The sequence below is a fragment of the Denticeps clupeoides genome, chromosome 2, assembly GCF_900700375.1.
Source record: "Denticeps clupeoides chromosome 2, fDenClu1.1, whole genome shotgun sequence".
Lineage (NCBI taxonomy): Eukaryota > Metazoa > Chordata > Actinopteri > Clupeiformes > Denticipitidae > Denticeps > Denticeps clupeoides.
Window position 1 is genome coordinate 26580937 of NC_041708.1, and position 22264 is coordinate 26603200.

At 43.4% G+C, this 22264-nt stretch overlaps 3 protein-coding genes, 1 non-coding gene and 1 pseudogene across 4 annotated transcripts; all 5 read right to left on the bottom strand.

The window, feature by feature from the left end:
* Positions 1–1279: 1279 nt before the first annotated feature.
* Positions 1280–5788, bottom strand: klhl40b (kelch-like family member 40b). The gene is made up of 6 exons (XM_028966888.1): positions 4451–5788; positions 3819–3979; positions 3152–3259; positions 2882–3067; positions 2062–2211; positions 1280–1740 (listed from the first exon to the last, which is right to left on the bottom strand). Exons 1-6 carry the CDS (start codon positions 5609–5611, stop codon positions 1629–1631), a joined length of 1878 nt encoding a protein of 625 aa, XP_028822721.1. The 5' UTR covers positions 5612–5788; the 3' UTR covers positions 1280–1628.
* A 920-nt stretch (positions 5789–6708) lies between these two features.
* On the bottom strand, positions 6709–6780 carry trnag-ucc (transfer RNA glycine (anticodon UCC)). The gene has a single exon. It is a non-coding gene; the product is annotated as a tRNA-Gly (tRNA).
* A 1334-nt stretch (positions 6781–8114) lies between these two features.
* On the bottom strand, positions 8115–12413 carry hhatlb (hedgehog acyltransferase like, b). The gene is made up of 12 exons (XM_028966889.1): positions 12350–12413; positions 11765–11902; positions 11257–11324; positions 11055–11168; positions 10009–10203; positions 9706–9915; positions 9422–9593; positions 9183–9327; positions 9061–9096; positions 8775–8976; positions 8556–8697; positions 8115–8471 (listed from the first exon to the last, which is right to left on the bottom strand). Exons 2-12 carry the CDS (start codon positions 11868–11870, stop codon positions 8248–8250), a joined length of 1614 nt encoding a protein of 537 aa, XP_028822722.1. The 5' UTR covers positions 11871–11902; positions 12350–12413; the 3' UTR covers positions 8115–8247.
* On the bottom strand, positions 10838–10977 carry LOC114784974 (uncharacterized; annotated as a pseudogene).
* Positions 12414–13862: 1449 nt separating the features above from the next.
* On the bottom strand, positions 13863–20570 carry gars1 (glycyl-tRNA synthetase 1). The gene is made up of 17 exons (XM_028968385.1): positions 20287–20570; positions 19605–19706; positions 19421–19523; positions 18755–18896; positions 18514–18602; positions 18036–18112; positions 17284–17429; positions 17058–17207; positions 16816–16978; positions 16556–16720; positions 16369–16476; positions 15723–15868; positions 15560–15645; positions 15363–15472; positions 15190–15283; positions 14915–15105; positions 13863–14300 (listed from the first exon to the last, which is right to left on the bottom strand). Exons 1-17 carry the CDS (start codon positions 20515–20517, stop codon positions 14175–14177), a joined length of 2229 nt encoding a protein of 742 aa, XP_028824218.1. The 5' UTR covers positions 20518–20570; the 3' UTR covers positions 13863–14174.
* Positions 20571–22264: the final 1694 nt, after the last annotated feature.

Consider the following 22264-nt stretch of genomic DNA (forward strand, 5'->3'; position numbering starts at 1 on the left):
ACACAGCACCTTATTTTCACTGTAAACATTTTTAATGCATCCCTAAGCTATGAGCAGAGTTACTACACAGGTAGTCAAAAAAGAACTTCATGGTCTTCTAAAAAAAATGTACCATTAGTGAGCTTTGCATTTTTCTAAGCACTTTATTTTGTGGTCAACAACAAATGAGAGTGTTTGCTTGCGAACATTGAACAATATCAGTGGTTTGCCCGAACAACTGAGTGTGAACGCACTTTTTATGTTTAAGCTTAACTGTGTCTGTAGACTGCATTGAGCATATAGCCAAATGTTAATTCCAATGACACTATTAGGTTTTTATTCTAATCCAGAGGCTGCTTGACCAAATAATGGTGCTTGTGTGTTTCTGAGCTAACGTGTCTTGAGCGCTGTGGGAGGGTGAAGGCATTTGTAAAATGTATATCTCCTTTTCTCCTAAAGTCATTGTGGAAGTGTCATTCTTGGTCTGTGGTCTGAAGGATTATGATCATGTGGCCTTTTATGAAATATTACCATTTTTGAATATTGACCTTATACAACAACCTTAATCAGATATCTTCATGAAGTATGGAAGATGCTTTAATTTACATTGGCACCAGTAACGCTTCCGCTAAAGCTCAGACTGTGGATAAAGGGACATTGGGTAACAGGCATAGCCTCAAATTCAGTGTTACATTTGTGGAGGAGAGCCTTTGTTTCATTGTCTACGTGTTAAACCAGAATCACCAATGAAATCGCTCATGTTTAAGCACCTCATGGTCTCCAAGTGTCCGTTCTCCACCCATCCCTTCAATGTATCCAGCCAGTCGAGTGTGTAACATTTACATTTTTTTATTCCACACATTACCCTATTATCCGATGTCTTGGTTAACTCTAGTGTGTAAAACACATGTAAACAGTAGTTGTGTTGGGTATATAAAGCAGAATACTAAGACAACACAGAGACAATAGTGTCTAGAGGTGCTAATAACATAATAGACTGTATTTTATGTCATTTATCGTATTGGTTAGTGTTTACTGTCTGTAACACAAAGCTAAATAAACTATTACTTTCAGTAGCAAACCAAAGTGTATTGCAAGGTTTCTTCTTTGCCTTCTCAACTTTGAAACATTGAGCTTGTCAGTGTATCCTTTTTGTGTATAACTACAAAGCAGTACCCTTGTTGGCATCATTTCTTCTTTTTAATATATAATATATATATATAATATATATATAAGCACTGAAATACAGTACAGGCCAAACGTTTGGAAACACCTTCTTATTCAATGTGTTTCTTTATTTTCATGATGATTTACATTGGTAGATTCTCACTGAAGGCATCAAAACTAGAATGTTTTCAGTTATTTCAAGTACATAACTCCACATGTGTTCATTCATAGTTTTGATGCCTTCAGTGAGAACTGTGCCTGGGCTATGATCTCCATTTCAACACACCGAAGGTAAACCTGCAGAGTATCAGGTGCACTTCACTCTGGTTTTCTGTGCTGTTTTATGTAGGTTTGAAATATAAAACACATAATGGAAAAAAAACAAGCATTAAATGTCCGAAGCCTTTAACTGGGCAGTCCTGGTAGGGAATGAGATCTGAGTGCTTCAGCAGTAGCGTGGTTCTCCAGCAGATGGTGTGTCCTCACATCTTAGTGAGCCGCAGCGTGTTGAGCCGGACGCCCAGGATGGTGGCGCCTGAGGCATAGTGAATTTCTCTCAGCATGCCTATCCACTTCCTCTCTGCGTCACTGTATCTGTGGGATTTTGTACGGAACGCAAGAGGTCTTACAAGAGGTCAATGGAGCAATGTGATCATTTTTAAATGTCACGTCAAAAAAATTGCTGTGATGTAGACAGATTAAATTGAGTACAACGTTCACTCAACCAATTCCTGTACAAAACAATGTGTGCTGGCTCTTCTTGTGTTTTCATGTAATTCTAAAATCTTGACCGGTTTGATCTCCCTCCTTTCAGGCCCGATCACAGCTCTAGTTACTGTACTAGGAAAATTATTCAAAGTTCTAAAAAAAAAATAGCTAAGTTTTAATTTGTTATTCATTTGGTGCTGAATGTACCTCCAGATGTCGGTCATCTCTTTTGGCGTGAGCTCATCACTTTCCTCTGAGGGTATCATAGTAAAGCCTCCAACTGCGTAAAGGGCATCGCCTACGTTGATGAGACTGAGGGAGCTCCGCTCCTGAGGGAACTCCACAAAGTCTGACCACCTAATGAACGACATTCAGAAATGACAATATGCCACGTGTTCACTGGCTCATTTGTTAGAGACACCTGCGCTCTATTTGCGCTCCTTTGCTCAGAAACAGCATGTAAGTGTATATTTTTAATATATGTGTATTTAAAGCTTGTCAGAAAACAATTACCAAGAAATTGCTATCACAGGAGATCCTGTCTTTGAGTACAACATCATTAAACATATCAACATTATTAAATGAAGAAGATTATGGCATCTTCTTCATGGCAAAATTTGGCGACATTATGTCTTCTAGGCAACATAAAATGTCACTATGTATATAGTTCTGCATAAATGTACAAGTGTGAATGTATATATTTGTTTGGTAAAAATTAATAAAAGAAAAATATGTGTATTTAAGCTGGGGTGCAAAGCATCCATTCAGGTTAGTGTATTTACATTTACAGCATTTATCAGACGCCCTTATCCAGAGCGACTTACAATCAGTAGTTACAGGTACAGTCTCCCTGGAGCAACTTAAGGTTAAGTGTCTTGCTCAGGGACACAATGGTAGTAAGTGGGATTTGAACCTGGGTCTTCTGGTTCATAGGCAAGTGTGTTACCCACTAGGCTACTACACCCTGGATTTAATAAATAAACTGGCCAGTATGTGTATATTTTTATTAGATTTTTCATTCACTAACTTGTTTGTGGCGATGTCGTAGACCTCCATAGTGTTGGTAAGGCCAGTGTCCGTGACTCCCGCCGCAACGTAAATCTTGTTACTGTTGATGGTAACACCAAACAGGGAGCGTGCAGTCTTCATGGGGGCCAGGTCCTTCCACTCGAACTTCTTGGAATCGTAAGCGCACACCCTCTTCAGGCATTTTCTGCAGAAATATTCACAGACTGTTGCCACGTGTGCATGAAGATTCAAGCTGTAGGCCTGAAGAGAGACACAGGTAACGACTCACTTGCTGTCGCTTTTTCCTCCTATGACGTAGACGACTCCTTCGTGTGACACTGTTCCATGTCCATACACTGTGTATGGCAGTGGCTCTGACTCCCCCCATTTGAAAGACCTTAATCAATGTAAGATAAATTACTTCACTCATTGTACAGATCTTCTTGAATTGCTCATGAATGCTTATTTCATTAAAAAGTGCCAGAAAGTATCCCAGCCACTGGGTAATCATTTGACAGTGCATTTCATGGTACTGGTCCCAAGCCCGGGTAAATAAAGTGAAGTGATTGTCATTGTGATACACAGCAGCACAGCACACAGTGAAATGTGTCCTCTGCACTTAACCATCACCCTTGGTGAGCAGTGAGCCACCATGACAGCGCCCGGGGAGCAGTGTGTGGGGACCTCAGTGGCACCTTGGCGGATCAGGATTCAAACCTTCTGCAACCTTCTGATTACGAGGCCTCTTCCTTAACCGCTAGGCCACCACTGCCCCAAATGGGAGAGTTGCTTCAGGAGGAGCATCCCACAAAATCTTTTGCCATGTCTATAATGCAGACAGCCAGAACAGCTGATCTGCTGTGGCGACCCCTAATGAGGGCAGCCGAAGGAAGGAGGAGAGTGTGCCAGTAAACAGTTTTCAGGTAATGAGCTTGGCATGTCATCTGTGTACTTACTGTCTGTCATAGACCAGGACTGAGTCCAGGACATGGTCTCCTTCCTTCAACTCCTTTCCACCAATGACAAAAATGGAGCCCTCTGCCTCGCCCATGCTGAATAGGAACCGTGGGGAAGGCATAGGGGGCATCCCAAGCCAGTCTGAGGTCATGGGGTCATACTGTGGGGTGGGAGGGTACACAGACATAGCTGTACTACTTGCACATCGAAAATTACAAAAATGTTTTAAATGGTTAATACAAAATACTTGTAAACTACTGTAAATAGCAGAAAAGAAATATTCTAAAATATTTAAGGATGGCCTGTTGGAGCTTTTTTGTATGTTCTTGAGCAATAGCATCAATAGCTTTTTACCATGTTTTGGACCTGTGTTAAAATTTAGAAACATCTGGAAAGACTTGCATGTTACCATCCAATGTATGACTTTTTATTTGTGTTGTAGTTTTAATTTTGCTAAATGGTTTGGATGAGGGCATGTGTGACACTAGGTCTGTGTTTGGTATTTAGATTGTTTTTCGTGGCTAGAAAGTGTATTCTGTTATTATGGTTGACTAAGTATTTGTGGTTGAGTCAATGATCTGTCCTTCTACCATTGGAGAAGTCAACATGATCTTAACCACAGATAAAATACCTGCAAGAAGTAGGAACTCAGTGCCTCATCTTTGTTGTCTTCATTATAAAAAAGCCCTCCGGTGACAAAGATCTGGTTCTCTTTAGTGACCAGGCTGCAGTGGTTCTTGGGGATTTGGGTGGACAGTGCAGCGACGTAGCAGTCGTTTCCTGATGGGTCATAAGCCACAGAGCCTCCTTCACTGATCATGAACATGAGATCTCTGAGGAACATGCCAAATCGGAGGTTGTCGTTCAGGATCCCAGGGAGGATGCTCACTTCTTCCTCTTCTTCGTTCTCCTCTTTGCCCCCCCCACCCTCTGCATTTTCCCCATCTGCTCCCTCTTTTGTTTTCCCTTGGGTTTTCTTTGTCTTCATTTTCTCAGCCTCTGGAAGTTTTCCGGTATGGGCATCCTTCACCAGTTCCAGCTTCTTAACAATATCAGGGTTGGAGGAAATCCACTTATGCTTTTCAACATTCTTAGCCAAGTAGTCCCGAGGAATGAGACGGAAACGAATACAATCCATCAGCCCTGACAGTTCTGGGAGGCGTGACTTCTCATCACGGGCCACCCAATTGAGCACCGATTCGAACACCACCTGCTCTGTTTCCACATTGAGTGAGTCTGAAGAGATGATGGCCGCCAGCTCACTGGCGTCCAGCTGAAGGAAATCCTCATCGTGGGAAATCAAGTGGAAGCGTTCTGAAGCAAAGTTGCGGGCAGACACAGCCAACCGTGGGCAGTCCAGCATCAGGCCAAGGCGGAAGATGGCAAGGCAGTTGCTCAGGCTGAGGCGCTTCTGGAGGAAGGACACACACACTGTGAAGATGGACGGTATCTGGAGCATGTTGGCCACCGCAAAAATGTCCTGGACGTTCTGCTCCGTCACGTTGATGTTGGACGTATACAGGTACTTCAGGATCATGCCCATGACACCAGGCTCCACCTCTTCCATGACAACCTCGCGCTTCTTGCTCTCCTCGACGTCCGACTGGAAGAAGGCACGGAAATAGGAGCTGCAGGCTGCTAGTACCAGCCTGTGGCAAGGGAACTCCTTGCCTTTAATCTTTAGAACACAGTCCACAAATTTGTCATTCTCCAGGAGATCAAAAAGCCCATCCTGCAGCAGGGTCTGCTGGTACATTCTGGGCTCTTCCATTGGGTCTATTGGCAGAGCCATTATTCCTCTTTTAATTTCTCTCCAGTGAAGCACAAGTGAATATCCAAATTACTCCTCTGCACCACTCCACAGGCTCTTTGCCTGTCTCCCGCTCTGCTCAGTCCAGAAAGAAGACGCAAACCTGGGTCAGTCCAGTGTTGCTTCCAGGGGGGCATGCCCATCAGCTGCCTCAGTTCTTCAGACAAGCTCCAACTGGCGTGCTATTTATAAGGCAGCACAGCACAAAGCTGAGGAATCCCCCCGGGTACATGTGAAATGTGAAAGGTGATATCTCCACCCCACACGGTCCTCAGCTGTCACACTGCCCCCTGAGAAAAGGGTTGGATTTTTCCAGACATGCAGGTACGATCCACTAGGAGGCACTGTAGCCAATACATGGAATCATGATTCTAAAAATAACCTAAATTTAACCTTTGGGCCAGAGGTGCTTACTGCTCAGTAAAATTAATATATGTCATTTAACAAATAGGGTATACTTCGAGCTCTATAAGCTTAGAGCATTCGGTTGTTGCCTGAACAAGATACAAGATACCTTGTGAGAATAATATCTCATGAGATTATTCTCTCGTGAGAATAATATTCCATACCCATTATTTGTTGGATTTCACTACCAACACAATGCTGCTGATTAGAAGATCAATTCAAGCAAATCTCACCAAATAAGGTGAGTTTAAGTGAAATTATTCCATTGTTTAACAGTGGGTATCGTTTATTTAGTTAGTTGTCTAGCATTATTGTAACATTATTGTGTTTTTTCAATGTTTTGCCAATGTTGCCATTTTGATCATTAGTTTATAGAACAACAAGTGCATAAAATTAGCACCTAAGTTCATGTGACCAATGCACAGTCACTGCTTGTCCATTGGCAGAAGGGTGGAAAGGTCTCTTTTCCAGAGCAGCTGTGTTCTATGACCGCTTATGTAAGACCACTAAAATACCTCACTGTGTGGCGAGAAAAAAGTGATTCGAGCAGCTTCTCCCCTTTCATTGTCCGATCTGAGTCACTACCGAAGATTCAGAAACAACCCCCACGTCACAACTTTACTCGATTTACTTCTGGTGTACTTTTTAAAAAAAAAAACAGCGAAAAAGCGAGTTGCGTTGGCCGGGAATCGAACCCGGGTCAACTGCTTGGAAGGCAGCTATGCTAACCACTATACCACCAACGCACGGGGTCGGTGGCCGGATCTTCTACTTTCAACGCGCAGACGGGCAATGCTGCGCCGCGGAATCCACGCGTTCGGTGGAACTCGACTGAAGACTTGATATCTAAAACGGATGCTTAGGCGCGTTTGTTGCTTTAGTGTTTTTACCTCTTACCTCTTCTAAATCAGCCCGTTCCACGCTGTTTTTAAATCTCAGTCCAGTCACATCCGAACATTATGCTTCTTCAGCTCCTCGTTGCGTTTGGTTAAAATTTAAAGGATGCACGACCAGAATACGATTATAACAACCATTAAAATGCATGAAATATAAACTTTAATGAATACATCCCAATAGGCTGGGGCTTGTATGCTTCGAATTGAAGAAAATATACAGAAAAAAAACTCCCTGATTAATAATCTGATGATTGTTTACAGACAATGAAGTGTACTAACTAGTTCAGCGTTAAAAAGACAGCCTATAAAATGACAGCAGTGCTAATTACTGATACAACAGCACATCCCGAGCATCTATAATTATGCATATATGTATATATACAGGACAGGCCAAAAGTTTGGACACACCTCCTCATTCAATGTGTCCTCTTTATTTTCATGACCATTTACGTTGGTAGATTCTCACTGAAGGCATCAAAACTATGAATGAACACATGTGGAGTTCTGTACTTAACAAAAAAAAGGTGAAATAACTGAAAACATGTTTTATATTCTAGTTTCTTCAAAATAGCCGCCCTTTGCTCTGATTACTGCTTTACACACTCTTGGCATTCTCTCAATGAGCTTCAAGAGGTCGTCACCTGAAATGCTTTTCCAACAGTCTTGAAGGAGTTCCCAGAGGTGTTTAGCACATTTGGCCCCTTTGTCTTCACTCTGCGGTCCAGCTCACCCCAAACCATCTTGATTGGGTTCAGGTCCGGTGACTGTGGAGGTCAGGTCTCCACTTTTTGTTAAGTACATAACTCCACATGTGTTCATTCATAGTTTTGATGCCTTCAGGGAGAATGGTCATGTGTCATGTGTAAATGGTCATGAAAATTAAGAAAACACATTGAATGAGAAGGTGGGTCCAAACTTTTGGCATGTACTGTGTGTGTATATGGGGCAGTGGTGGCCTAGCGGTTAAAGAAGCGGCCCCGTAATCAGAAGGTTGCCAGTTCGAATCCCGATCCGCCAAGGTGCCACTGAGGTGCCACTGAGCAAAGCACCGTCCCCACACACTGCTCCCCGGGCGCCTGTCATGGCTGCCCACTGCTCACTCAGGGTGATGGGTTAAATGCAGAGGACAAATTTCACTGTGTGCACCATGTGCTGTGCTGCTGTGTATCACATGTGACAATCACTTCACTATTAAATATATGTTTTTATTATTATTGTGCTATAAACACTGAAGGCATTTTAGTTGATGTATGGAATTACAACTTGTGTTTAAAATCAGTTGGTTTAGCAACTGAATTTAATTCTGTCATGCTGACTTCAGTCGGACTTGGCCTTGCTTGGATCCACAGTCTGGGCAGATGCAGGTGATGGAGCAGCAGTGGTGGTCGGTGTTATTGTGTCTGGGTCGGGAGCAGGAGCAGGAGCTGGAGGAGGGATGGGGTCGGGGTCATCGATCAGGGCCTGCCTCCTCTCTGTCTCCTTAATCAGCTGCACCAAGCAGTAGGTGACAAACAACACGACCATGGTGGACAGAGGGAAGCCTGTGGGACACAAGTGCAGAAGACAGGGGTATTTGCACAAAGCTCACCACTCCCATTCCCAAAGTGAATAGGGAAACTTTTTACCTTTCAAGAGGAGTCTCTTGGCAACCAGCTTGGCAAACTCAAGACTGTTGATGGCCAGGAGGTTATAGAGGACAATTGTCCAGAAGTTTATGGTGTTGAACACAGCTCTGATCCTGCGTGACATGGCCTCAGACATTGCCATCTGAAGACAATTTAGTGCATAAAGACATTAGAAACATGATGAAACTCGAACTATAATTTTTTAAACACTATACCCACCTCAACGGAGAAAAAAGGCTCCATGGAGAACAGCTTGGTTGTCCACAGCTCAAGATTCAGGCCAAAACAGTTGAGGAAGGCCCAGATGAACACCCCCCAGCCAGGGCCCAGCCACAGAGACGTGATGCCAAACGTGCACAGAGTCGCCACCAGCTCGTCCAGCACGTTGTCATGCTTCCCTCCCAGGTAATTATACACATATCTTGAAAGGTTGATGAAAACACTATCAGTCTTATTATTGATTATGCATATTAAAATGATGCTGTTAATCCATTAAAAATCATACTTGCAGAGCCAGTCATTTATTCCTCTGTCAAAATGTCTGTGAATGAAAAGCAGAAAGATCCAAAAGTGTCTAAATGGACTCACGTGATCTACAGGAAGTTTGTTTATGGTCTTGGCACTTACGTTTCAGAAAACACATAAAGCATTGTGATGCACTTGGGAGGTTTGGGCGGGTCAAGATGGTCCAGTTTGGAAACAGTATTTATTACGCCAAACATCACAGCAGCTTTGACCCAATCATATACAAGATTCCAGTAGGCCAAGCCCACTTAAAAAAAAAAAAATCAAAGAAAAATATTACTATGACCAAAAATCCACCTGAATGAGTCACAGCCATCCAAAATGCAATAATGACCACAAACCCAGAGCCCAGTCAGAGAGGTGCTTCAACAGCTTCATATCTGTGGGAATGGTCAGGATGTACATGAAGTGGAAAAGGACATCCACCATCACAATAGCTCCTAGGTTTAGCAGAGCCTGGAGGGAGATGTTCCACATCTCTCGCTCCTTCCTGCTTAGATCAGACTTGTTGGCCTGTAGGGGGCAGAAGATGCACACAAACAAGCTTCATGTTCCTCCTTGGAAGCATGAAGTATAAACAATGAACTATTCTGTTAATGCAACTGAATGCTGCGTGAAGCTGTACCTGAACGTAGAACTTATCAAACGTCATGATGGGCCCAAAGTAGAAGAACGGAAGGTAGAAATTGTATTTGAGCAGCTCCAGGAAGCTGTAGTTGCCATCTTTCCTCTCACAGTTCTCCAGAGCAAAGCTCATGCAACGCATTATGGTGAATCCGCAGCCTCCATAGAAGAGGATGTGGCGGAGATCAAAGCCCCCTGTGACAAAGGCCTCCTGCAGAAGAACAGTTGAGGTCTTGGGGTTACTCTCTGCAAGGTATTAAAAAGCAACTCTTCTTGGAATCTCAGAGCCTTTCCTTTGACCCACCTGCCAAGATACAAATGGCTCCATCTTGAACGTGGCCAGGGTCATGAGGCCAGTGGAGAAGCACATCCACCGGAGTTTGACCAGAGAAATGCTGTAGAGCAGCACGCAGTGGGACAGGATGAGAGTGACATAGGTCCAGCCCATACTGGTGAACACAGCCAGAATCCCGTACACCATGTAAACCAACGACCTGTACTGTGGGATGAAAGAGTTGTATGAGGATGATTTGAGATGTGATTACACTGCTCTAACACCATGAAGCTTGCTTAGTCTAATTTGTGCCTAAAACGTCTATAAAAGAGACATTCTTTCAAATACACATCTGATACCATGGGTTTTCATAGATTATTTCCCATAGATTATGCCTACCTGGCTAGTATTAATATTAATTTCTGTTTCAGAAGCCACCGGTTTATGGATTGTAGTATGCACTCTCACGCATGAGAATTAACTTGTGGCAGTGAGGACAAGCGCCATGGGAACAATACTGACAAGCATAGTCCTCTGGTCTAAAAATAGGGTCCTGTTGGTCCAAATGTCACCTCTTATCACTGTACCAACCTGCAGCACGACTGGAAGCTGGTGCAGTCTGTTATGTACAAAGGAAATTTTCGATATAAAGTTCTAGTAAGAGAGCATCTATAAGTGAAGCACAGCACACAGTGACACAACGAAATGTGTCCCCTGCTTTTAACCCATCACCTTTGGTGATTAGTGGGCAGCCATGACAGGCGCCTGGGGAGCAGCATGTGGGGATGCTGCTTTGCTCAGTGGCACCTCAGTGGCTCGCCGTTCCTTAACCACTAGGCCACCACTGCCCCACCCTATTCAGGGGAGAGCGTGAACACAGTGCCCCACTACCAGAAATGATGCTGTCGAGATTCCCACATTGGGGAAATTCGCAGGGCTGAGCCTCGCCCTGGGTGAACCGCCTTCTTGATCACGGTATCTCCCCTGCCAGGTAAGTATATTTCTGGGACAACCATAAAAGACCACACCCTTTCTGCCAGATGGACATTGATTGCCATAAAGTGTAGCAGACCCACCTGTGGAGCCAACAAGGAGCATATTTTGGCAAAGATGACATGGCCAGACAGGGCAAACAGAATGTGTGCCCAAAATGTAGAGAACCACATGCTCCACTCAACATCAGCCATATCCTGTAAAGCAGCCACAAAAACCCCATACGTCAGATGACAGAGAATTCCTTTCTGCAGGTCACACGATGTAGCCACAGTAAATTCTCACCATTTTCCGACCAATGTAGTACCATCCTGGCTTTATGCTGGATTTGAAGGTTCTTCTATTGGCATTGCCTAAAAATCAGAACATACAATGAATTTGTGCTTGAAACACAAAAAAAAAACGTATCAATGTGTCTGATATTTTGGGATGGTTTTATTCTTCAGTGTTGCCCTTCAGCATAGACACTGGCCAGCCCCGTAGACACTGGCCAGCCTTACAAATGCGCTGCCACACAATCCCATTTATCTCACCTCTTGCTGGGGTATTAATACTGTCACCCGATCCCCACTGCATGATCTGCATAGCAGTGTGCCTTTGGCTCTCTGTCCCAGTGATACGCCCCCCCCCCCTGCCCTCTACCCCGAAACAATACAGTAGCTCTATGCCACACACGTTCAAACAGGACACAGCCGGCCCCAGAAAATAGCAACAGCATGTTTGTGGATGGATGTGCAATGTTATGTGTAAAATGATTCTCAGTCACGCTGTCTCTGTGTGTGTATGTACTCACTGCTGGACACTTCATAGATCCAGCTGGCAGCCCAAAGCATTGCCAGGCACAGAACTACATTGTAGAAGTAGAGCTCGTATCTGGGTAGGGCAGCCTTCACCCCCATACTGTCACACGCTTCTACAGCTCCACAGGCACCTATGGTGTCGCAAATCAGAAACAGAGGCTCATCGTTCTACTTCATCAGCTAGTGTAATTGTATTAATTCGGCTGACACTGATGCAGGGTGAGAATCTATTTACAGGGTCTTTCTGGAGTATTATTCCAGGGATGGACAATGGTCGTGTCATGCAATGTAATGCAAGAGTTTGAGTTTAAATGGGACATTAGGTCAGGTTGAAATAGATCTAATATGAGATTTGTGATTCCAGAGCATGCAGATTATGAATTCACTGTATTTATCACACTGATGCCAGTGCATTAATTGTTAGTTTTGCAAATGTTGAATGCATTGTGCTTTAGATCCTGTCATTGGCCACTCTTTTGCTCTGTTACAAAAGTAATGTGTTCATGTTAATGTAAAGTAATGTGTTCATGTTAATATGTTAATGTTAAGGGTCATTCTGCAGTTTCTGCCCCACTAACCTTGACTGCAACGCGGCAGTACAGTCTCCGCTTCGGGACGCACCGACTGCCAGGGCGGCAGCTGCGGACAGGAAAGGTGAACGATGGGGGGGGGCATATATATGCCTTTTTTTAACAGACATTTATAGACTTGGGCGGACCTGCTGTTGAATTCAGAGCCAAAAGTGTGCGACACAATGCGCTTTAGATAACACAGAGTCCCGCAGTCAGGAGATCTGATAAGGTTCAGAAGAAGAATCTTCATCCCCCTCCTGCAAGTCATCTGAGATGGACTTCCCATTTGTGTTCTGTTTGAAGAACGAGAGCTTTGTTTGGAGTAAAGACGATTAAATCACCTCCATTTTCTCTAAAAAGGGTATCAGTATCCCCCTGATTTATAATGAGGTCAAGAACAGGTGGGCCTGAACGGAACTGTATTAGCCCCCATCCACCTAGTTATAGGCCTACAGTCATCTACAGCCACTTGCATGGTGACAGGGTTGCCAGGTATGTTCATTTTAAGCAATATATTTTTCCACAACACCTTTGTTGCTTAACAGTTTTGTAATCAGTTTATTTTGGCTCCCAAATAGTCTACTTTAGTGTATAGTCTGACTAAACTCTACAGTATACAGTAATCCCTGCCATATAAAATACATGCAAACTATTGTAGATGCTCGTCATCGGCCACTGATGTATTTTATTTTGTAAATGTGTTCAAACATTGTCCCTGCTTCTCTCACTCCTGCACAGACTCATATTACTGTGGGGGTGAAAGGATCAGCATGCACATTTTCCTCTGCAGGATCTTTCTCTGGACAGCAACTGAGTAGAGGTCCACATTACTAAACTGGTGTACAACAGTACACATGTATTGTATACAGCATTGTTCAAAATAATAGCAGTGCAATGTGACTAACTAGAATAATCCAGGTATTTAGAATATGTTTTATTGCTACATGGCAAACAAGTTACCAGTAGGTGCAGTAGATAATCAGACAAGACCCAGCATTCATGATATGCACGCTCTTAATGCTGTGCAATTGGGCAATTAGTTGAATTTTTTTTTTTAACAGCACTGTATGTAGTCTGCAAATTATTGAATTCAACAAAAATAATTTTTTCATTCATGTTCTTTTTATGAGATTCAAAGGTTACCTACTTCTGTGCTTATGGGGCAACCTGTTTAATGTATCATAGATGCTGAACAGAACATACCTGGTTGCTATTTAAGGGCAAAATTCATGGGGATATACACTATATTATAGTATCATTCTTCTGATTTCCAACAACAGACAGTGAAAAGTAATTTAAAAATGTCCCCATTACCCTACTATTTTTAAAGCAAGTGTACAACCATGCCAGAATAATGACCAACCTCTATTATGTTCGATAATTTAACCACTGCATCTATCGGAGTGGTTAACTCCTTTACCCAGTTGTTGTAAAATATATTAGGCATTATATTAGGGAAAGCATTAACTATTACATTGCAGCAATCAATTGAGAGAGGAGGTTAAGTAAAAAAAAAAAATGGTCAGAAAGTGCTGCTCCATTTATTGAACCATATTCATTCCATGTTACAATTTTACCTGGCCATTATAATGGTGAAAACATCTTAGTCCCATTCAAAAGTCAGAGGCAAATTTATTATTAATATTGACTTCAAATAACACAATATGTTTACATCTTTGATGATAGAGGTTTTAATCGAGTGGGACAAATGGTGCATATTGATCGTTTCTTTTTCTTTTTTACATTACAGTAAAATTGGATGCAAGTGTAAAAACTGTTCATGGTTTTTTTTTTCCTTGCGAGGATGTCTGGCTGATTGATGAAGATTGACTTATTCCTCCACCGTGTCCTTCTTGCTGGTCTCCTGACCCTCAAAAATGGGGTACTTGTTCTCAATTTCAGCCCACGTACTGATGCCGTTGGCCAGGTCACGGACCAGCTCAGGCAGCTCGTTCACCTGCAGTCATGGAGGAATTTGTTAACCACCATTCCAAAACACGAAATCACATTAGAGCTGCAATGAAGATTCAGCGCTTCCCATTTAATACAACAATTTTGTAACATCAAGTACAATGTACATTTATAAAATCAAGGGTGTCCAATCTCATTAAAAAGATCCGTCTATCAATGTGGGTCCTATGAATCCTAATACCTAAAAACACTATGAACGGTTGACCTAAAGCTTATTATGTATACATTTTAGATAACGATGGTCATCTTTGGTATGAATGACTGCTGACACTTAACAAGCAAAGTACAAATAGTGAATATATTTACTGCTGAGAAGAGATTCCATCTTTTGCTACTTTGTTGACCCCAATTATGCTGTTGACTTGTGTGAATTAAATTATTCGTTCAATTCTTAGCTACGCATTATGGTGAGTTAGGGTGGCTCCAGACAAACACAGTATTTGTGTTTGTTTTTTTTATTCAGTTCAATCGCTGAGTTATTTTACCAGGTTAACAACTTTTGAAGAGATTTGTTCGCTTAAAGGATAAAAGGCTGCCACAGTTTCCATTCAGGGACCTAGACAGCAGGGGACACCAGCTCATTATTCCCGTGATTATTACCTCTGCTCTGATCTGTCGCATGGAGTCTCTGTCTCTCAGCGTAGCTGTGTGGGGGCTCTTGTTGACCGTGTCAAAGTCAATCGTGATGCCAAAGGCCACGCCAATCTCGTCCGTTCTGGCATAGCGCCTCCCAATTGAGCCTGACGAGTCATCCACTTTATGGGACACGCCATTTTTGGTCAAGGCCTCCGCTGTTGTATGAACAAGCAATTAGTGCCATGGTCTGAACTTCACCTGTTTGTGCAAAATGCTTTTCAGATTCCTGTTGGACTCACATAATTCCCGGACGAATGGCATGAATTCCTGGTTTTGGCTCAATGGAAGGACGGAACATTTGTATGGAGCAACAGTTGCTGGGAAACTGAAATACTAGAAAATAAACAAGATCTATTATATGTCTGAACAAGCCATACATTTAGGGAGGAGGGCTAATTGCTGGAAGACTTACTGTTCTTTGCTCATCGCCCTCTCGGACACGGAATGTGTGTTCAAAAATTGTGTACATGATTCTCCCAATGCCAAAGGAAGGCTCAATTACATTAGGAACCACCTCCTCCACTGCCAGACACAGAAACCAACAATGATTATTGTTCATATTGTTCTCGGGCACTGATGAAGTTCTGACCAAACGTCACATTTTCTCACCATGCAACGTCTTCTGGAACCTCTTGACATTAACCATATCTTTTGTGAGCTTAAACGTTTTCCCTTCAGTCTCAATGGTGAACTCACTGTAATAAAGTACAACAGATTGGGGCAGGGGCTAAATTCAGATCTGTGTGACTGTGTGTGTTAGGTATCCACTAACCCATTCTCATTAAGCAGCTTCTCCTGTTCTGTGATGTAGCACTCATCGCAGATAGCCAGGTACTCCATAGCAAGCTTAGCATCCTTCTTGTAGGCCTTTCCGATGGCACCCTTGTTTGGCTCAAACTGGACAACATTTACAACTTTGTGTGCCATGGTTAAAGTGAACAACTCGTAGATTTAAATAAATAAAAAAATGTTGATGCTATTACGGAGCACCAATCACAGTCCCATCACATAATGTGTTTTATAACTAGAGCTTATTATTTAATTTTTAAACCTTTGAAAAATAGGTTAATAAGCATCATGTGCTGTTTCTACACTGCCAACAACATGCAGGGTTCACGGTTAAAACACACCTGCCAGACCTACAGCATCCGACATTTCTCTCCTTCCTCGTGATGATACGGAAGAATTCAATCACACATGCCATAGAATACATGGCATGTGACATGACATGGCATAGAATACATGGCAGTGTTCAGACGTGCTTGGTCTGTGAAGGCCTTTAATGCACTCAGTTGATGGAAATCAGTCATAGTGATGAAAAACTTCAATCCGTGACTACTGGGGACTGGGGAATTTTACATGCCTGTCCAATTAATCTACTGTGGTGTCAGAGAGTAATATATATCGATTAAGGATATGGGCTCTTTTAGGGGTTTCTCAGCTGCCAGGGAAACCTTTGTGGCTCTCGCGTGGCACAACAGATCATAGCACGAGCGGTCGGCACATCCCACAATTTCAATCCAGCCCTGTGGACAAAAGGGACGTTCAGAGATTAAAATAACCACTGATGTCTTCTAATCACCAATCACAGAGAAGTAGACCTACATAAGAGGTTTTGGTCTCAGCGTCCCAGCAGTCACAGGCATAGTGGGCCATCTCGTTGTCCATGTGCTGCCGGAAACGCAGCTTGTCCTTGGCCACACCCACTTTGGTCAGGTAGAGGTAGATCCTCCCAATGAAGTATCCCAGGACTGAGTTATTGATCACCCCCTAGCAGATGAGATACAGGTTATTACAGAAAATATGATCAATCATAATCACCACAATAATCTCTACTCTACTTTTTCAGCTTCTCCTCCTCATACCTGCTCGACTGCATCCCCCAGCTTCATAGTGGCAGCAGATTGCCCGCTGGTCTGAGCTTTAGATGAGTACAGCATGAGCTCCAATTCGGCCACACTGGAGAACTTGGGGTGCACCTTCTCAGTGGGGTCAACAAAGTGCTCAATCTCTGCCATGGTAAACTCCCTGTGTTAAGGAGAAGTCAGCGACAGTTTAGATGCAACAGATAACTGAACTACATGAAGATGGGTTGGGTTAAGCTCACCTGACTCGGATGAGGCCAGACCGGGGTGAAATTTCATTCCTAAAGGAGTTTCCGATCTGGGCAGCAGCAAATGGAAGCTTTCCCTGGTTAAATTCCAACAGGCGTTTGAAGTTGAGGAAGATTCCCTGAGCAGTTTCTGGTCTCAAGTACCTACAACCAGAAGAAACAATCGGTCCTCAGCAGAGCTGCAACACTTGAAAGTGTAGCTTGCCACAGTCACTCTCACCCTTGCATGTTTCCTCCTGGGCCGATGGAGGTCTGGAACATCAGGTTGAATGAGATTGGGGGTGAGAGGTCATTTCCTGTGGTGGGAGACTTGACGTTGTATTTTATAAACATGTCGGCCAACTCTTGCTGAGTGAAGTTGTCCATCTAAGAAGAACATTTCCAAAAAAAATTAAGAATTCAAAGGTATACTGTGTTTCATAAGCTAGAATTTAAACGAGGTGTCACTTATGTGAATAAGTTAAGATAAATCACTGTTATTAACATATTTTGGCAAGTAAGACTATATTGTCAAAGGTCCTATCATAAAATTTTCACTCTGTGTTTATTTAACATTAATACTAGTTCCCCTAGCCTGTCTATGGTCCTGCAGTGGCTAGAAATGGTGATAGGTGTAAAGAGTGCTTTAGTCATTCTGTTGGTTGGTGAACTGTGTTGATGACGCTATTTCAGCAATACTTCTATAGGCCGGTCTCCTCTTCGCCCCGCCTCCCTCCTCCTCATTAGCATTTAAATCTACAGACACCATAGAAGTATCCTGGGGCATCCTGGGGAAATCTCATTGTGTGTCTGGCTAAAAGTGTAATTCTGCACCACGGCTGAATTTCATAAAGACACTTCAGGTACAGTACAAGGGGACAATAAGACCTATATAAAAGCAAAACAAATGTCCAAGTCAGGGGACCTTTAGCTCTCAACTTCTAATTTAAAGTTGATTCATCATGTGGCATAATATAAAGCAGAAATACAGACCTGAGTAATTACGCTGTCCATTTCAGTTCTCTTTTCTTCTGAGCATTTTTTATCAGTCATCAGTTTCTGGAGATGAGCTAAAAATGAGAGAAAGACAAATCTCGTCATTTCTCTTTCCTGTCTAATGTATTAGTGGCTTTCTATGAAATAATCACGTTCGGTTCTTGCACTTGTGATTGTTGGGTAGAAGTCAGCCAGGAGGACCACATCCTGCTGATTTTTTTTCCTGCAGATGGCTTACGGCCAGCAGACAGGAAGACCTCAGCTTGTGAGGGCCACGGCTCAGGCCCCCCCGAGAAAAGCCCCGTGTGATTCATGCAGATCGCTGTCGTTTACTCTGGCCGCAGGCACCAGAGCGATACCCACGCCCTGGCCGGGCCTCACACCATGAGCAGGGCTCTTCCTGCCTCCCTGCTACTCTTTATGGAGGTAGGCGAGCCACTAGAGTTATCTTAGACCTCAACTGTGAAGGACTTGCCTTTGAGGAGGTGGTCAGCACGGAAGCACTCGCCGTTCTTTACGTCCTTCACCATGTAGTCCGCAAACTTATCCACGTGCCCTGATGTCCTGTTGCACACCAAGATCAGAGATGTCACGTAACTGCTCAAACCAAAGCTAATTAAGTAACTGCACGTTTTCACGATGACCAAACAAGCACACTACAAGCATGGCAAATTATGCAAAAGATGGCACTCTTCATGTCGAGAATTTGCACCCACTTGAGGACAGGCTCCGGAGTCAACATAGTGCAGTCAATCTCCAAAATCTGCTCCTCCTGAATAAAGTGCTGCCTCCACACTTGGAGGATGTTGTTCTTTAGAGCACAGCCAACCGGTCCAAAGTCATACAGGCCACTAACACCTGCCCAGAGTTAAACACACACACACACACACACACACACACACAAACATATAGTGCAAGGCATCAAGAAAAGACTTACACATTAATTACTAATTTCAGGTGTATTACTAATATAAAGTAAAAGTTATTTCTTATTCGGGTCTGTGTTTTATTTCACACTAAGGCTTCATTTTATAGACAGCACAGGCCAAAGGTTTGGACACACCTTCAGTGAGAATCTACCATGTAAATGGTCATGAAAATAAAAAAACACACATTGAATGAGAAGGTGTGTCCAAGCATGTGGCCTGTACTGTACATAATAATCTAATTTGCATACATAAAGATCTGGAAGGACGACTCAAGATGCTTGTGTGTGTGTAGACTGGTTTACACAGCTAGTTTCAGTCTGTTCAATCAAATGCAATGACAAGTTCAATGGAAGGCATATATGCTGCTACTTTTAGGAATGGATTCAAAGCTCTTCAAAGTCTTGACATTATACTGCTAAACAGTTAAAAGCTGAAAATGGGCTGCAACCTTACCCCCATATATGGCAAAAGCTTGGTCGTAAAAGAATCGCCGTTTCAAAGTGTCCTCCATTTTTGTTCTGTCGACGATGTCATCTTTGGGTTGAAGAGCAAGCTCCTATCGGAACCCAGTAACTCCATCAGAATAAAAGCATGTGGGCCAACGCGGAGATCGCTCTGTGCGGAGCCAAATGCTCACCTTTGCCTCCAGGGTTCTCTTCCGAGCTTTCAGCTCTGCCACGGCTTTAGCGACATCCACGTCAGGAGCTCCGTCAGCCTTCATCTGGCGAACCACATCACCCTGGACACATACACAACTAGGTGTGTCAGAAAACATCGATACCCCAATGTAGCACGATGTATCGATACAGGGACTTCGATATCGATATATCTGAATACTAATGGGTGGGTGGTGCTACGGAGAATTTTGTTAACTGATGTCAGCACAGACGAGAAACAACCTCCACCTCCTGTAGATGGCGACTTCGAGCGAAATCATCTCGTGCCTTGGCTCTGTTTTTACATTTCCGGCGGACTGTAGGATATCGCAACACGTACGGTATCACAGCATATCGCGATGTGATCGTCCCGCGACCCCGTGTATCGTGACACGTGTCGTATCGCGAGATCGCACCCCTCACACGTGGCAATGAGAAGCAATACTCACAATTACTAATACTACTGTAGCAAGCAGATGTTTCTACAGTTCACGACATACGAAATGTATTCATATATACATTTTTACAGAGGGGCGACAGATTTCGCAGCTGGGATTCCATCCTCGATTCATTCAGGCTGCGCAGCACTGGGCAGATCTCACTCTTGGGAGAGTCCAAACATGTCTAAAGATAATTAAAAAAAAAAACCCCGCTATTAAATACCTGTTCCTTCACCGCCTGCCTCAGCGGAGCCAGCACCTCCTCGACGTTGCCGTCCATGCTTTGTCCTTCAGACGGCTGCGGCCAAACCCCCCCGCGCTTCTTCTTGCACGAACTGGCCGATACGAACAGCGGTCTGGCGACGGGAGACGCGCGGTGGGGCTCCTGGCCGGGGAGGAGGGTGCCGATTCGGGCGCTAGTCCTGAGCAGCGCTGATGCGGCTCTCCGGAGCATGGGCTGGGCGGCGCGACGCGGCTGGCGGGCGGGACCGAATGATGAAATCTCGCGGAACGGGTAAACGTATCCGCGTGTTCGCCGGCCCGAACTTTCGACACGAATTCACACTCCGTCCACAGATTCGCCTCGTTCGTATTTTCCTGCTAAATCGCTGTCACGTCGGCAACAAGCAAAGTGCTGGATGTCTAAAAAAATATCTTAATATTGCTATTATATTCTATATTATATAAAACATGTTATTATTCTAAAACATGTACTCGTTACTGTTACTCGCTTTTAATGCATTCATATTAGCATTACATTTCCCACAGGGCATTTAGGTTCATTTAAAGAAAATATCTTGAATTTGATTAAAACCTGAACTAAGAACATTACACTAATTTTACTTTACTTTTACTTTACTTTACTTTATTTAGCAGACGCTTTTATCCAAAGCGACTTACAAGAGGAAGACACCAGCAATTCTCGTTCGATTTCTATAGAATATTGAGTTTACAAACTAAGACCCCTGATAAGGCTCAGACTTGTCAGTGAAGAGCATGCTCAGAGATTGTTAGGTGCTAGACGAAGAAAAAATATAATGTATTTATACTTTCGTGGACTTTTAAATTAAAATATTAAAGATTTGTCGCGTGAGTACACTCCCAGACTTCAATACACGTTGTACTTGCATTGTGCTTAATTTCCCCCCGAAGCACTAAACATAAATCGCGAAGTTTCCTGCGACGTTTTCCCCACGAGCCATGGCCGCTAGATGGCCACGAAGACCACGTTGTCGTTTCCTTTGACCAGCTCAGGGTGGAACAAGGGTTTCCAAACGATCCAAATGAGCTGGCAATTTGAAATGTTGCGAATTATGGAGGATTATGTCACACTTTTTATTTAAAACCGCTTTCACGGAACGTTCAGATGCCAGTACACAGAAACCCAGTTCCTCTGAGGTGAAGTGATGTTTTTAAAACCTCTGTCTTCAGGTCTCTCCCTATTTGTCATGTGTTTGTATGTATGTGTGTTTTTATCCAAAATTTTTTTTTTAGCAAAGTGCTAACATGGTTTTTAAAGGATGGATCAGGCTTGAGGGACTTATTCAGGCTGATCAGCAGAAAACATGTACTTGGATTATTAAATGTGTTATAACTTTGCTGTAACCCAGTTGAATTTGGGCTGTCAGTCAGTAAGCTCCATCTTATCAGGGGACTGTATTTATATTTTCTTTTTCTAACAATATTCTTATTTAACATTTCCACTTTTGGTTACTACGCAAGTACTATCAAATCGTGTAAATAACCCTGAAATTAGGTCACGTCAAATTCACTCAAGACTGGGCTGCACCATAGAACATGGGTATTCAGCATACATAGGAACCTGAGGTCCCCTTGATCATGGCACCGTCCCCACACACTGCTCCACGGCACCTGACATGGCTGCCCACTGCTCACCAAGGGTGGTTGGTTAAAAAAAGAGAAGGCCACACAGAGTTTGCTGTGCTTGCATATTATTGGCCAAGTATGTGAAAGTGTAGTGATTGTGATACACTGCAGCACAGCCCATGGTGACACAATGAAATATGTCTTCTGCTTTTAACCATCACCCTTGGTGAGAAGTGGGCATCACCTTGACAAGCACCACCCCCACCACCACCATCATCACCAGCACCACAATTACCACTACCATCACCTTTACAAGCACCACCCCCACCACCATCTTCACCAGTGCCACAATTACCACTACCATCACCTTGACA

Coding starts and splice junctions, on each gene's coding strand:
- hhatlb (XM_028966889.1), bottom strand. CDS start 11,870: ATGGGGGTGAAGGCTGCCCTACCCAGATACGAGCTCTACTTCTACAAT. Junction 9,916..10,008: donor AGCCATTTGTATCTTGGCAG/GTGGGTCAAAGG, acceptor GTTCTTCTGCAG/GAGGCCTTTGTCACAGGGGG. Junction 8,472..8,555: donor CAAGAGACTCCTCTTGAAAG/GTAAAAAGTTTC, acceptor TGTGTCCCACAG/GCTTCCCTCTGTCCACCATG.
- gars1 (XM_028968385.1), bottom strand. CDS start 20,517: ATGCTCCGGAGAGCCGCATCAGCGCTGCTCAGGACTAGCGCCCGAATC. Junction 18,897..19,420: donor AGCTTTTGCCATATATGGGG/GTAAGGTTGCAG, acceptor AACTCTGGGCAG/GTGTTAGTGGCCTGTATGAC. Junction 15,646..15,722: donor AAGCTGCTTAATGAGAATGG/GTTAGTGGATAC, acceptor ACTTTATTACAG/TGAGTTCACCATTGAGACTG.
- klhl40b (XM_028966888.1), bottom strand. CDS start 5,611: ATGGCTCTGCCAATAGACCCAATGGAAGAGCCCAGAATGTACCAGCAG. Junction 3,260..3,818: donor GTCCTGGTCTATGACAGACA/GTAAGTACACAG, acceptor ACATTGATTAAG/GTCTTTCAAATGGGGGGAGT. Junction 1,741..2,061: donor GAGATGACCGACATCTGGAG/GTACATTCAGCA, acceptor AAAATCCCACAG/ATACAGTGACGCAGAGAGGA.